Consider the following 15249-nt stretch of genomic DNA (forward strand, 5'->3'; position numbering starts at 1 on the left):
ATAGTTCTCTAGTTTTATTCAACTGTAACCTGCTATCCTATTACAATATAGTAAACCTGTCTTGTTACTCAAATACTGAGACTTCCATGTGGTTTTGGTCATCCTTCCAAGGTAAGCCTTAGAGAATTACTGGTGTCAGGTTTGTACCGGAGTCTGCACCATCACTGAATTAGATCATGGCTGAACATTGAACTCACTGTCACTTTCCAACGTACTGTCCATGTCCATTGATAGTAACTAAGCTTCCACAGCCCTATGGGTAAAGAATTCTGAAGATTCCCCAACCTTTAAGTGAAGGAATTCTCTACAGTCTTCAATGGCCTACCCTGGCTCAAAACTCTTCAGCAATGGGGAACACACTTTCTACATCCACCATTTCACTCCCTGTAAGTGTCAATTACATCACCTCTTTTTCAGTAAGACCATCAGGTGTGGGAGTAAAATGGGCCATTTAGCCCATTCAGTAAGATCATGTAAAATTCATGTTACCAAAACAGGTCTCTAGGCTGCATAGTACAAAGCTTCCGAGTTCTCAAACTATCTCTACAAAATGAAACTAAAACCACATCCCTCCTTTCTCAACATTCAAAATACAAAATATAAGTTCAACTTAGTTATACATTAGCTTCAATACTTCTTAGTTGCTTACTGCGTGTGAATGCTAACTTTTAGTGACTTCTAACAAGCATACCCAGGCCTCCCGGGCCACCTGCACTTCCCAACCTCTCGCCTTCTAAGAAATATTTTGTCTTTCGGTTGAATAACTTCACATGTATTCCCATTATGGCTTGGATTTTCTGTTGGCCAGAGATTCGCTTCTGTAGCCTAGGTGAGAGTTGTGTGAAGGGCACTGTGAAATCCCCAACCTAGCAGATCTTGTCCAGGTAATTGAAGATCCCAATGGGCAATTCCCCAACAGCCTGGCACCTTCTGAAAGTGCCCACATAAATTGGAGAATTCAGTTGCAGTTAAGTTACTAGCTACCCAAGAAAAAATAGACATATAAAAATCTGATCTAACTCCTGAGTGACTATTAAACTGAGCCACACCACCCCAACTTACTACACACACACACTACGAGGTAGGGGGTAATTCTACCTCTGCCCAATTAAGTCTGCCCGCTGAAGGGCCAAATGCCACCGGTCCTGGGAGTCCCTCGTTCAAAGATACTCAACAACTGGAAAGCGGGTACAGTGAGAGCACTGAAAGGCACTCTCTGCCTTTGCTGAAAACCCTCCTTCCAGACAAGTGATAAAATAATTGTCACCTGCAATAAATATTGTTTTTCTTATCAAAAGAGTCCTCTGTCCTCTTCTAAACAGAAGGTGCCACTTCATGATTGTCATTTTTATATTTGCTAATGCTGTAACTTGTACTATTTTATTGTCAGAATATCCCTGCCATTAGTAGTTTACCATTGCTTTTCACCTTCAGGACAGGCAAAGAGTACCTCAACAGGGAAGGGAATCAAACCTATGGTTATTCGTGTTATTCTGAACCAGGTGGCACTTAAGCAGATGAGTAACCAGGCCTATACCTTATAACCATCTATATTGAAATTAATTTGTTATTTAGTCATTCTACAAGTTTTGTAATGCTTATACTTTGTTGCATGGTTTGTGAGCATTAACTGCACCCTTTGAAACCATATTTCCAACAGCTCAAATGAAAATAAATTTTCAACACCAAAGGTACTCAGTTGCTCCATCATGTGTTTTTTTTTATTCGAACATATTGGACACACTTATTAAAGTGGGATTCTTTTCCCGCAGCTGGGTGGGAGGCGAATGGACTCCATGCTCCAGCACCTGTGGAAAAGGCACTCAATTTCGGAATGTGACCTGTGTCTATCAGCTACAAAATGGCACGTATTTCAAGACAAGAAATCTCTACTGTCTTGGTCCAAAGCCATCTACAGTACAGGGCTGTGAAGGACGTCATTGTCTCACACTGTGGGAAGCCTCGGACTGGTCTAAGGTATGTGCTTCTCAATGTCACAACTGGACATTGATCTGAGTCGGTAATGTTGAATCTTATTTGTCACCACATTACCATCATCGTGTTTGCAAATAAATAAGTTCTCTGTCGATCATTAAAACATTTGTATTTGTTGCCAGTTTCAGAGATTATACATGAAAACTCATATTCAACCCTTATAGTACTGTTTGTGACATTGCAGAGTTAAAGCATAAATCTGTATTTAATTTTGTCATGTTAACATATTTACAATATTTTTATAATGTTATTGACATACAGGAAAGATACTTCCATATTTTACTCTTTACTGTGCATAGTGTACAGTTTTGATCATCTTATTTAAGGAGGAAAAAATGCATTTGAAGCAGTTCAGAGAAGATTCACTCAACTGATCCCGGAATGAATGGGTTATCTACTGAGGAAAGGTTGGACAGGCTGGGCTGTGTATCTATTGGAGTTTAGAAGAACAAGAGGTAATTTTATTGAGACAGTTAAAATACCCTGAGGGAACTTTGACAGGGTAAATGCTGTAAGGATATTTTCCCTTATGTGAGAAATACAACTGGGATCACAGCTTAAAAATAACGGGTGTCTCATTTAAAATAGAAATAAGGAGAAAAGTCTTTAGAACTCTCTTCCCAGAGAATGGTAGAAGCCAGGTCCCTGAATACTTTTAAGGCAATAGTAGATAGATTCTTGATTTAATAAGGTGGTCAAAACATATCTGATGCCACTATCACTTCAGTCATGATCTTACTGAAATAGGCTCACAGGGTCGAATGGCCTACTCCTAGTTTGTAATTTTGTAAGGATGTTTGCAGTTCTGCAGGGCTGATTCCCTCACTACAGCAATCAATATAAGCAGAAGCTCAACTTGAGTCTATGAAAGCAAAGTTCACAGGAGTATGATAGCTACAATTTGTTACTGTTATCAAATTTAAGAGCATTCCAAAAATAATTTAAACTCACCTGCTGTTTTTAAGTGACACTGTAGATTTGTTTGGCATTGGCCATAAAATGATGGAGAATCAGAGAGCATAATTTTGTTTTGCAAAGGATGCAAATGTGAGCTGAGAACAAAACCTAGCGAATTGTCTGGGTTCGAAATGCAAACCAAAAGATCATCAGCCGCCATTTCTGCCATCTCCAGCAAGATGCCACCACCAGACACATATTCCTCCCCCCCCTCCCTTGTCCGCCTTCCACAGCAATCGTTCCCTCCAGGACACCCTGGTTCACTCTTCCTTCACTCCTAACATCCCCCCACAGATCCTCAGCACCTTCCCCTGCAAACACCGAAGCTGTAACACCTGTTCTTTTACCTCCTCCCTCCTCAGCATCCAAGGGCCCAAGCATACCTTCCAGGTAAAGTACTTTACCTGCACTTCTCACAATCTAGTCTACTGCATTTGCTGCTCACAATGTGGTCTCCTTTGCATTGGGAAATGAAGCATAGACTGAGTGACCACTTCTCAGATCATCTGTGTCCTGCCTGCAAAAAGATTCTGAGCCTCCCGTTGGCTGCTACTTTAATACACCATCCTGTTCCCTAGCCAACATCTCTGTCTCAGGCTTGCTGCAGTACTCCAGCGAAATTCAGTGCAAGCTGGAAGAACAACACCTCATTTTCCGCTTAGGAACCCTGCAACCTTCAGGACTCAATATCGAGGTCAATAATTTTAGGGCCTGAACTCCCCCAGGCCCATACCCCACACACCAGGCCTTGTTATGACATAGCCTGCCATTACACACTACCTATTATTAGCCACTAACAGTTTCTATTAACAGCTATTCACCCTCCCAGCCCTATCGTTATCCACTCCTTTGACTGTTCTTCTGTCTCTTTGGGATCTATCCCTACCTATTGTTTACTCCTTATTCCCCAACCCACCCTACCTTCTGTACATAAACCGGCACTTTCCTAGCTACCATCAGTTCTGAGGAAGGGTCACCGGACCTGAAACATTAACTTTGATTTCTCTGCTGCCAGACCTGCTGAGCTTTTCCAGCAACTTCTGTGTTTGGGTTCAAAATGCACTGCCTCAAAGTGTGATGGAGGCCGATTCAATTGAGGTATTTGAGATTTAATAATTTAATAATTATTTGAATAGAAACAATGTGTAGGATTCTGGGGAGAGGTTAGGAGTTGGGCAGGAAGTCAAAATGTTCAGAGAACCAGTGCAGACACAATGGGCTGAATGGCCGCTTCTGCACTGCAGCAATTCTGGGAATTTCATACCTCAGATTCTAAGATTCTGATGAAATGGTTTCCTTATTCCTTACTCTCATGCCAGTTGCTCTTCCGTGTAATTCAGATTTCCAGCACTTCTCGTCTTTTTCAATTTTATATTTTGTGAGACACTAGGTCGCTTGAATGAAGGAAAACTGTCCAATAACAGAGCCATCCCTTTTTGGCAGTGGCAGTGCCAGATGACTAAGTAGGGAAGTAGGATCTTTGGATGTCCGAGAGACAGAAATGATCGAAGAATATATTCAGAGAATAATACATCACAGGACATTGTTCAATCCTTTGTGCCTGGGTCAGGTTTCTAAAAGAGCTAGCATATATCCCCGTTCCTCTTTTTTACCCCATAGCACTGACATTGATTTTCTCCCCTCATTTTAAGTTATTTTCCAGTTTCATTTTGTAAGTTACTGCTGAATCTGCTTCCACTGCACTTTCAGACACTTTGTTCAACGTTGCAACAACTCATTGTGTAAAAAAAGTTCTCCCTATCTGCTGCCTGACATTTTACAATTTTTCTGAAATCTGTGTCCTCTGATTGCTGACTGTCCTATCATTGGAAGTTTATAGAATTGTACCAAGTTGTTGGAACAGACTCACCTAAAATGCTCTGTCCAAGAAATTACAATTTGGTTTTTGGTGATTTGCCCATTTTCAGCTGTCAATGTTGTTAAAAATATCCTCCATTCAGAAAAACCCTTATGTCATAATTACATTGACAAAAATAAAATCATTTACAAGCAATGTATTCGGGGTAATGCTAGTACTACTAATAGGACACTGCAAGTAAATTGTGCACTTCCCTTCAACCATGGTTGCAGTGTAGCTGTGATAGATCATGAAAGGTATTGGAAATGGCAATTGTGATAAATTCCTTTTTTTGCTGTAACAATTTGTGATACAGGAACCAGCACTTGACCACATTGTAACTTTCAATGGACAGGCAGTTCCAAGGATTTGCTACATTTGACTCCTTCAAAATATTAGTTACATATTTATTTTTCTTGGAACAAGAGCAGAGCTTCTTCTAAGGTTTTTAGAAGGTCATTCAAAATAATTTAGAAATCACTGAAGAGCAGTTCCTGATTCAAAATTAGTTGAAGAAGGCAAATTAAGCAGAAGCAAGCTCTGTGTAGAAAAGAACTGTTAAACTATACTGCTGAAAAGTAAACCAATCTACACTTGGTCTGTATAACTGGGGACTCTGAGTAGTCAAGAACAGATGGATGGCTCTGTGCTGTTAGATCTCAAGAAGAAGTGCTAGGAACTACTGTGGTAGGCAAATAATTGTTTGAGTTAGCACCCAGAAAAGTGCTGGGAGTTGCGAGTGCTCAGCAGAAGTCGTGTGCCATTAATAGTTCAGTGCAGCTGAGTGAAGGTGAAGGAAGCCCACAAGCATTTTTGCTTCGTGCAACTGAGCCAAATTAGAGCTCAGAAAACAGACTGAAGCTGGGGAAGTGCTAGAATGCTATCTCCAAGCGTCCAGGGAATATAGTATAGAAAGCAAGGTTAAGCACCAGAATATGAACAATCATTGGAACAATTCATGATGCTTTTGAACGGAATTTGAAAGCCAGGTCTTCCAAAGTGAACTATTGTAATCCCTTGTGAAGCTTTATTGAGATTTTGTGACTCATTAAGTCTCTAAGCTCTTGGGGAAATGCTGAGAAATCCATTAGATCTGTCTTGACCATATTTGCTATTTAATTTGATCTATAGGGTGTTTGACAAATGTTTGTTACCCATGTTTGCCTCATGTTAAGTTTGGGGCGTTAGAATTTTTTTCTTTTATTCATTCACGGGATGAGGGCATTGCTGGCCAGGTAGCATTTATTGCCTGTCCCTAATTGCCCAGAGAGCAGTTAAGAGTCAACCACATTGATGTGGGTCTGGAATCATAAGTAAGCAAGACCAGGTAAGGATGATAGTTTCTGTCCCTAAAGGATATTATTAAAGAAGACTGGTTGATTTGTTTCTAATGTTAACCGATACTAGAGTATCAGTCATTACATCATCATGTTTAAGAATTTATTGCAATAAGTTGGGGAGTGGAATCAAGCAGGAGTTGGTGCAAAAACAGAAGTTGCTGGAAAAACTCAGCAGGCCCAGCAGCATCTGTGAAGAAAACGTTTTGGGTCCGGTGACCCTTCCTCAGAACTGGTGCACCCTCCTACATCTGTTGTAACACAATTGATTTAATTTTATGTGCTATGGTACCAAACACTATCAACTGATGGTTTGTGTTCAGTGCTGCCACCAAACCTACTTTCCACTCTTTTAAATAAATCAATAAATTAACAGTTTAAACAGGCCCTAATTAGGAAAATCCTCCTTTTTTTTACCAGCTCTAGGGACCTCTTCAGTGATCAAGTATCAAAGTGATAGAGGCTGAACCACTTGAGTGTTAATGAGAAGAGGCACTTGTTCTATCAAGAGACAGGTCATCGCAGGATTACAATAAGTAGTACTCAATAATTCATGAGGCAACATTGACAACATCTGTCTACATCATGACAATATCATCTTGGCTGAAGCTTGAGGCACTCTCACCATCAACCCTTTCTGAACCATTACCTTATACAAATTCCACTCGCCCACCTGCCACCAACCAAGACTTTTCTCCCCACAGCAAGCATGTGTAAATTTAGATACATAATAACATTTATATTTACCACTACCGCATCTCTCCCAGAGTGCTTGACTTCATAAAATCAGGCAGTCTGGAGGCCTCACAGTTCCTCCAGAGTATGATCTTTTGACTCTTGGAAGCTTGCAAGGTCTTTGACATAAAGACTGTTGACCTTGATTCTGAGCTTGCCTTGACGGGTCTGTAAATTATTTTCATCATGACATTCCTCATTGGGTTCATGCCAGTTGAGCATGAATGGAGGATTGTCCTGCAATGAGACAAGGTTCCTCTGGTTCCCCTATAAAACTCCCTCTGCCATACAGATTACAATCAGTGCCAGTCTGCTGACTCGTAAGCAATTGTATCCTGCCCTATTCTGCTACTTGCCTGTGATAAGGTTATTGTTATCAAGGTCTGTCTGATAGTCTTCCTAATTTCTGTTTCCATCACAATTTGAACAGATTTCTCTAAAGCCAAATCGTCTTTATACTATAATAGATCAGACAGTGCCTCATCAGTGATTCCAACAATAATTCTGTCTCTTATGCATTCTGATTTCAAACCTCTGTAGTCAAAGTTTTCCACTAATCTATAGAGGTTAGTAATGAAATTATCCACAGATTCGCCTGGATGCTGAACTCTGCTGCTATAGCTTGCATTTTTAAGAATTGTGCTTGTTCTCAGATTACAGTAATTTTCAAAATCTTGAAGAACTTCTACAAAACTATCGCTGCCTTCTTTTATGTTTTGTCAATGTATAACGCCCTAACTCTGAGGCCTATTGAATAAATAGTATATTTTGAACTTCAGTTTAAGATTTAACATTTAAGTTGAAGCAATTCTGTACGTTAAGAATTGTTTTCTCTAGGATGTCCAAACTTCTGTTCGGTTTGGTGTATTTCTGTTATGTAATCTTTGAGGTAGTATTATTTCATCTGCCATTTTCTTTTTCATATTAATTATTTAGTCTTCCTTCTTTAACAATGTTTTGAATTCTGCAGTATCTGAAAGCTGTTTTATTCTCTCTCTGCCAAATAGATTATAAATTCTGTAGTATAGTGATACTGTCTTACTTTGTTTTACAAGATTTGAAAGTGTTCAGTAAAGCAATGTTGTATTATTTTCTTCTAAAAGTGCTTTAAATTCTATAAAATATCAATACTATATCTCTGTACAGCTTACTTTTGTGGTTAGAATTGAAGCTTTTCCACCTTTTGCAGCCAAAATGACAGTTTCATGCTTTATCACAGTCAAAATGCACACTTTCCTGCTGTTTATAAGCCAACACACAATAAGGTTTTGTCACTGTGACATTAATAAATCTTCTTGCCAAAATTATGTTTAAATTATTGATCTCATTCTTATCACAGTTTTAAAAGTCTTCAAACCATTCTTCTATTAGACTCATACTTTATCTTTTAAATTGACCTTTTATTACATTAAATTTGCTTTGCAACATTCCCAGTGCTGCAGCCTGATTATAAATTAAATCCCTTGACTTGACTACAGTAGCCATACTTCATGGTATACACTTGCTTTGGCAGCGATGCTCATTGTGAAAGGTAAATATTTCTTCCTTTAACTTTTGTCATTCCAAGCCTAGTTCTTTGCCCATTAATTTAAAGTTTTGCCCAATGCCTATCAGAGATTTTCATTTTTACTCATGGAGCTTGAAAACAGTTGGGTCTCTGCTTATTTTTGAATTGGGACTGCCTTTACAGATATTTCAACTGTAAGAACTCTGTAACTGCCAAGTGTGGTGAGTTCTTTAAGCTCTAACTAGCTCACATAGCTTCCCTTGTGCTCCTCATCAGTTCTGAAGTGGAGGTTTTGGCGTTGTTGTTCCTTCCATGAGTTGTCCCGACTGCTTGTTTGTTTAAGCACTTACAGCTGAATACCTGTGTGAGTATTCTTAAAGTGGTACACTCACTTTTATTCTGAACATTTTTTTCTCCTGGGTCAAATGGATGTTTTCTATCAATCTTATCTTGAGGTATTTCAGCAACAATGCCCAGTGCTATGAAACCAACTACTACCAGCTATTGGTTGAGGTAGAGTTCTGCCACCAGTCACCTTTCCAGATATTTTCGAATCAACCTGTTCAGAGATGTTATTAAACATCTTTGGAGCTGATGGGACCTGACCCTGCACCTCCTGGCTCAGAGGCAGGACATTACAACTGCACCTTAAGGGCCCAGTACCGATCCTTCTTTCAATACTGGGTCAAAAGGCCTATTTGGTTGACAGTGGTAGTGGTTGAGCCGCTAACGAATCTTAACAAGAAGAGCCACTTGTCCTAACTGCACACTGTTTTAGTTCATTTGTTGAACTAACTAATATAACCTTTATCTATTGTTATCATGCAATAGAGTATCAGGAAACAGTTATGCCACATCTGTCTCCATCAAGATTTTGAGCTCGACTCCTCTTTTTCCCCACCTAAGACTGTATGACATCATCAGATTGAGTTGAGCTTAATGTAACATCAATCCTTTTCTGAAAAATTAGCTTATACTATAGTCTTCCCCTTTTCCAACCCCCCACCCACCACTTGCCCCCAAAATGACTGTGCATTGACGGCTTGGGCAGTCTGGGGAGATAGTGTGTTCCATTTGCTATGACAGGCATGGGATCATGAGAGTTTCTCCAGCAATTTTGGTTTTTGTTTGCTATGGGATCACATCCAGTGTCCCCCTTAAGATGACATTCTTGTAGATTGTCATCAGGACCAAACAACAACCAAAAAAAATGCGGAGTGGGAGAGTCTGGAAATAGCAGTGAGTTAGATTGTCATTTTAGCAAAGGCCAGCTCTCTAGATAAGTAAAGAAGAATGAAATTTTAAACATGTATCCCTCAGGTGCAGGTGAGTCAGGTTGCAGCCTCTAAACATCCCTGCAGCTTGAATTTCTCATGTTTTCATATCTCTCTCCTGCGAGTAAAAACAGTACTGGAACTATCTTCTTCATAATGTCCTTTACTTTCATATATTATACTTGTATAGGTCTAATGTTGAAGTTTATTAAAATGTATTGTCTATCTGAACTTCAGGGAGAGTAACTCCTATTAAATAAAATTTTATAGCTTTCAATTTTGGATTTCCAGCTCTGAATTGGGGCAGCAACAACATTTGTTCTGACAAATCCTTCAGCCAGGATAAATGTGATTTTCAGAGCAATTGCCAAGAGTGAAATTTGTGCTATATAACTGAGAAAGATCAAACATCCAAAAAAACAGGTATTATTTGTTCATTTTGTTTGTTACCTGTTCCTTTTAGTTCACCCATTTGTTTAAAAATTAACAGCAGCTCAGATTGCCATGACAAACTCTATGTCCGTAAAATTTTAGCTGGTGAGAGGAATAATTCAAACTTCAAGATTTCCATGTGATTTATTCATTTTGCATATTATAAAGATGATTTTCTATCTAGTTCCAGGAGTCTGCATGCAAATCTCAAGGGAAGGAACTGATTCGTTTGAATTCTCAATTCCTTAAGATTAACTAGAAATTTTGCAAAAGAAAAATCGGTGTAGACGCAAAATTGTAATCATGCTTCAACTGTATTTATTTCATATAATGTGTTTAATTGCTGCAACAAACTGAAGTGAAAGTACTTCAAACAGGCACGGTGGCTCTGTGGTTAGCACTGCTGCCTCACAGCGCCAGGGACCCGGGTTCAATTCCACCCATGGGTGACTGTCTGTGTGGAGTTTGCATATTCTCCCCATGTCTGCGTGGGTTTCCCCTGGGTGGTCTGGTTTCCTCCCATAGTCCAAAGATGTGCAGGTTAGGTGGATTGGCCATGCCAAATTTCCCATAGTGTCCAGGGATATGCAGGCTAGATGGATTAGCCATGGGAAGTGCAGGGTTACAGGGAAAGGGTAGGGGGATGGCTGTAGGTGGGATGCTCTTTGGAGGGGTGGTGTGAATTTGTTGGGCCAAGTAGCCTGTTTCTACACTGTAGCAATTCTATAATATGATTCTAAGTCACATGGCGATGGTAATCCAGCCAGCTACTACACTGTATACCAGTGCATTTTTCCAAATTCATATTAAAAACATTGTGTTTTTTACCATGATAATTGTTACTGATCCGTTTCCATTGTTAGGGCACAATCGACCTCTGGGACTGATGATGATTTTGTACTCAGTACAGATGGTGAAATCACATCTTCCTGAGCAGTTGCCTGCTGTAGTTATGATGATACATCCAGTCATTCAGTTTTACCAAGTACAATCAAGATAACAACTACTCTGCACATGTTCTAAGTTGCTACATGTTCAGACTCTTGTTGAAAGTGTTGAATGTTTGCACTTTGACTGGCCCTCCGCCGCTCAGCTCGGGTAATCATTTAGCTGTTTTATCAAATTGAAATCTGACTTTCTGTCAATTCACCTGGATTTTGTCACTCATGTCTCTTAATACTCCTGGTTTCAGTGGTTGATTTTTTGTTCTGGAAGAGTAGTTTGTGTATGGCATGACATTAGTTGTTCCTTGGAAGTGGAGTAGAGGTAGACAGGATAGTGAAGAAGGTGTTTGGTATGCTTGCCTTTATTGGTCAATGCATTGAATATAGGAGTTCGGAGGTCACATTGCGGCTGTACAGTACATTGGGCCACTTTGGATTACTACATTCAGTTCTGGTCTCCCCGTTAGAACAAAGAACAAAGAAAATTACAGCTCAGAAACAGGCCCTTCGGCCCTCCAAGCCTGCGTCGATCCAGATCCTCTATCTAAACCTGTTGCCTATTTTCTAAGGATCTGTATCCCTCTGCTCCCTGCCCATTCATCTATCTGTCTAGATACATCTTAAATGACGCTATCATGCCCGCCTCTACCACCTCCGCTGGCAACGCATTCCAGGCACCCACCACCCTCTGCGTAGAGAACTTTCCACGCATATCTCCCTTAAACTTTTCCCCTCTCACTTTGAAATCGTGACCCCTAGTAATTGAGTCCCCCACTCTGGGGAAAAAGCTTCTTGCTATCCACCCTGTCTATACCTCTCATGATTTTGTAGACCTCAGTCAGGTCCTCCCTCAACCTTCGTCTTTCTAATGTAAATAATCCTAATCTACTCAACCTCACTTCATAGCTAGTGCCCTCCATACCAGGCAACATCCTGGTGAACCTCCTCTGCACCCTCAGCAAAGCATCCACATCCTTTTGGTAATGTGGCGACCAGACCTGTACGCAGTATTCCAAATGTGGTCGAACCAAAGTCCTATACAACTGTAACAACTCTTGTACTCAATACCCCGTCCGATGAATGAAAGCATGCCGTATGCCTTCTTGACCACTCTATCGACCTGCGTTGCCACCTTCAGAGTACAATGAACCTGAACACCCAGATCTCTCTGTGTATCAATTTTTCCCAGGGCTTTTCCATTTACCATATAGTTTGCTCTTGAATTGGATCTTCCAAAATGCATCACCTCGCATTTGCCTGGATTGAACTCCATCTTCCATTTGTCCGCCCAATTCTCCAATCTATCTATCTTCTGCTGCATTCTCCGCCAGTTATAGGAAGGATGTTGTGAAACTTGAAAGGTTCAGAAAAGATTTACAAGGATGTTGCCACGGTTGGAGCGTTTGAGCTGTAGGGAGAGGCTGAATAAGCTGGGGCTATTTTCTCTGGAGTGTTGGAGACTGAAATATAAAATCATGAGGGCCATTTATAGGGTGGATAGCCCAGGCCTTTTCCCCAGGGTGGGACAGTCCAGAATTAGAGGGCATAGGTTTAAGGTGACAGGGGAAAGATTTAAAAGGCACCTAAGGGACAACTTTTTCACTCAGAGATTGGTGCGTGTATAGAATTAGTTGCCAGAGGAAGTGGAGGAGGCTGTTACAGTTACAAAATTTAAAAGGCATCTTGATGGGTATATGAATAAGAAGGTTTTAAAGGGATATGGACCAAATGCTAGCGAATGGGACTAGATTAATTTAGGATACCTGGTCAGCATGGATGAATTGGACCAAAGGGTCTGTTTCCATGCTTTACAGCTGCGTGACTCTAACTGGATTACTTTCCATGCCTTAAGTAGGTGTGTTTCTCCATTGAAGGATTGCTTTGTACAAGTCGATGCTGGATTTGCTCTTCTTTGTGATCCTTTGGTGATTTTCAACGTAGTCTCACCCTTTCTGTTTGACTAGGGTAGTATGAAAATGATGTATGGTGTTGAATTTCTCAATCATTTATGAAGTGGCTTCACTCTTGAATTGAGAACCATTGTAACTTATTACAAGGTCAGGAGTGCTATGACAACTGCAATGTGCTTTCAAGCATTCTACAACCTCACTGGTAATCACTGAAGTCAAGTGGTCTAATTCCCAGTAGTCAGAATAGTAGTCCATGGTGATAAAATAATTGGGTCCTGCGAGAAGTTTACTCCTAGCTTCATCCATGGTTTGTCTGGGATGTGTCATTTGTGGCTGGCTTTGCATGGTATTTGTTACAAGCAGTGCATTGACTCATATGGTCCTTGATCTTATTGCTCGTGTTTCGCCTTTCTCAGACTAGAGTCAGTTCCCTGATGGGCTCCATTGATGTGCTACAGCATCTCTTTTCTGAAACCCTTAGAGATACAGATTTTAGACACAAAGTTGGCTCAGTTATAGAAGACAGTCTAGTTGTGGAGGGGTATTTTTCTGACTGGTGCTCTGTGACCATTGGGTGTTCTGCAAGGATCGGTGCTGGGACTCTGTTTTTTGTAATCTATGTAAATGATCTGGATAAAAATATAGATGGTCTGATTAGTACATTTGCAGACAATATGAAAATTGGTGGAGCTGTGGTCAGTGAGAATGGTTGTCAAAAGATACAGCGGGACATGGATGAGCTGGAAAGTTGAACGGAGAAATGGCAGGTGGACTTTAATCTGGCAAGTGTGAGGTGATGAATTTTAGGAGGTCAAATGCAAGAAGAAAGTATGCAGTAGATGGCAGGACCCTAAGGAACAAAGGGATCTTGGGGTGCAAGTACATAGCTCCCTAAAAGTGATATTACAAGTTGATAAGATGGTAAAGAATGCTTGCCTTCATTAGTTGGGGCATTAAGTATAAAAATTGGCAAGTCATATTGCAGCTATATAAATCTTTAGTGAGGCCACATTTGGAAAATTCTGTGCAGTTCTGGTCGCCACACCATAAGAAGGATGTGAAGGTTTTGGAGAGGGTGCAAAAGAGTTTTACCAGTATGTTGCCTGGATGGGAATGCATGAGCTATAAGGAGAGGTTGGACAAACCTGGACTGTTTTTGCTGGACCATTGGACGCTGATGGGGTGACCTGATAGAAGTATATCAGATTATGAGAGGCATGGATAGAGTCAATAGTCAGAGTGTTTTTCCCAAGGTGAAAATGTCAAATACTAGGAGGCATAGGTTTAAGGTGACAGAAGGAAAGTTTAAAGGAGACGTGTGAGGAAAGATTTTTACACAAAGGGTGGCAGGTGATTGTAATGCGCCACCTGGGGACATAGTAGAAGCATTTACAAGAGCAACGTTTAAGAGGGCATTTAGACAGACACATGAACAGGCAGTGAATAGAGTTATATGAACCATGTGCAGGTAAATGGGATTAGTTTATAGTGGCATCACGGTCAGCACAGACATGGTGGGCCATAGGGCTTGCTCCTGTGTTGCACTGTTCTATGTTCCACGATTCTGTTTGCTTTGTGAAAGATGCCATCTTGGGCTATCACGTTATCTCAGTATACCCAATCCTGAGTAACAGAATATATCTACACTTGGAGAGATATGATTAATCAGGAACAGTCAACATGTTTTTGTTCAGAAAAGGTCGCGTTTGACAAATTTGATTAATTTGTTTTAAGTAGTTAAGCAGGAATGTTGATGAGGGTAATGAATTTAATGTGTCTACACGGGCATCAGCAAGGTTTTGATATGGCACATGGCAGAGGACATTGGTATGCACATCCGTAGATCCCTGAAGGTAACAGGGATGTTTGATAAGGTGGTTAAGAAGGCATATGGGATACTTGTTTTTATTAGCTAAGGCATTAAATACGAGAGCAGGGAAGTGATACTAGAACTGTATAGAGCATTGATTAGGTCACAGCTGGCATAATGTGTGCTGTTCTGATCACCATATTGTAAGAAGGATTTGATTGCACTAGAAAGGGTAGGGAGGAGCTTCACCAGTATTCTGGAAAAAGAGCCTTCCATTCCAATCTATGGCCTTCATAATCTTATACACCTCTGTCAGGTCCTCTGGCAAACTTTGCTGCCCAAGGGAACAATCCTCAAGGAAACCACCTGTATCTCCTGAAAGTCATCCAGAGTGTAGTTAGAAAACTACATCCAGTTCAAGCTGCCAAAAACCATCCTTTGCATTCAGGATATTAAAGACTTTGCTTTGACAAGAAATGGTAAACTTTTT

At 40.5% G+C, this 15249-nt stretch overlaps 1 protein-coding gene across 1 annotated transcript in view; it reads left to right on the forward strand.

Moving 5' to 3' along the window:
• Nucleotides 1-15249, forward strand: part of adamts17 (ADAM metallopeptidase with thrombospondin type 1 motif, 17) — a 401456-nt gene that overhangs the window by 337024 nt on the left and 49183 nt on the right. Inside the window, exon 18 of the mRNA XM_048615713.1 lies at nt 1773-1977. Within this exon, the coding sequence (XP_048471670.1) occupies nt 1773-1977 (205 nt within the window). The remainder of the gene's footprint in view (nt 1-1772; nt 1978-15249) is intronic.

The sequence above is a fragment of the Rhincodon typus genome, chromosome 33, assembly GCF_021869965.1.
Source record: "Rhincodon typus isolate 14 chromosome 33, sRhiTyp1.1, whole genome shotgun sequence".
Lineage (NCBI taxonomy): Eukaryota > Metazoa > Chordata > Chondrichthyes > Orectolobiformes > Rhincodontidae > Rhincodon > Rhincodon typus.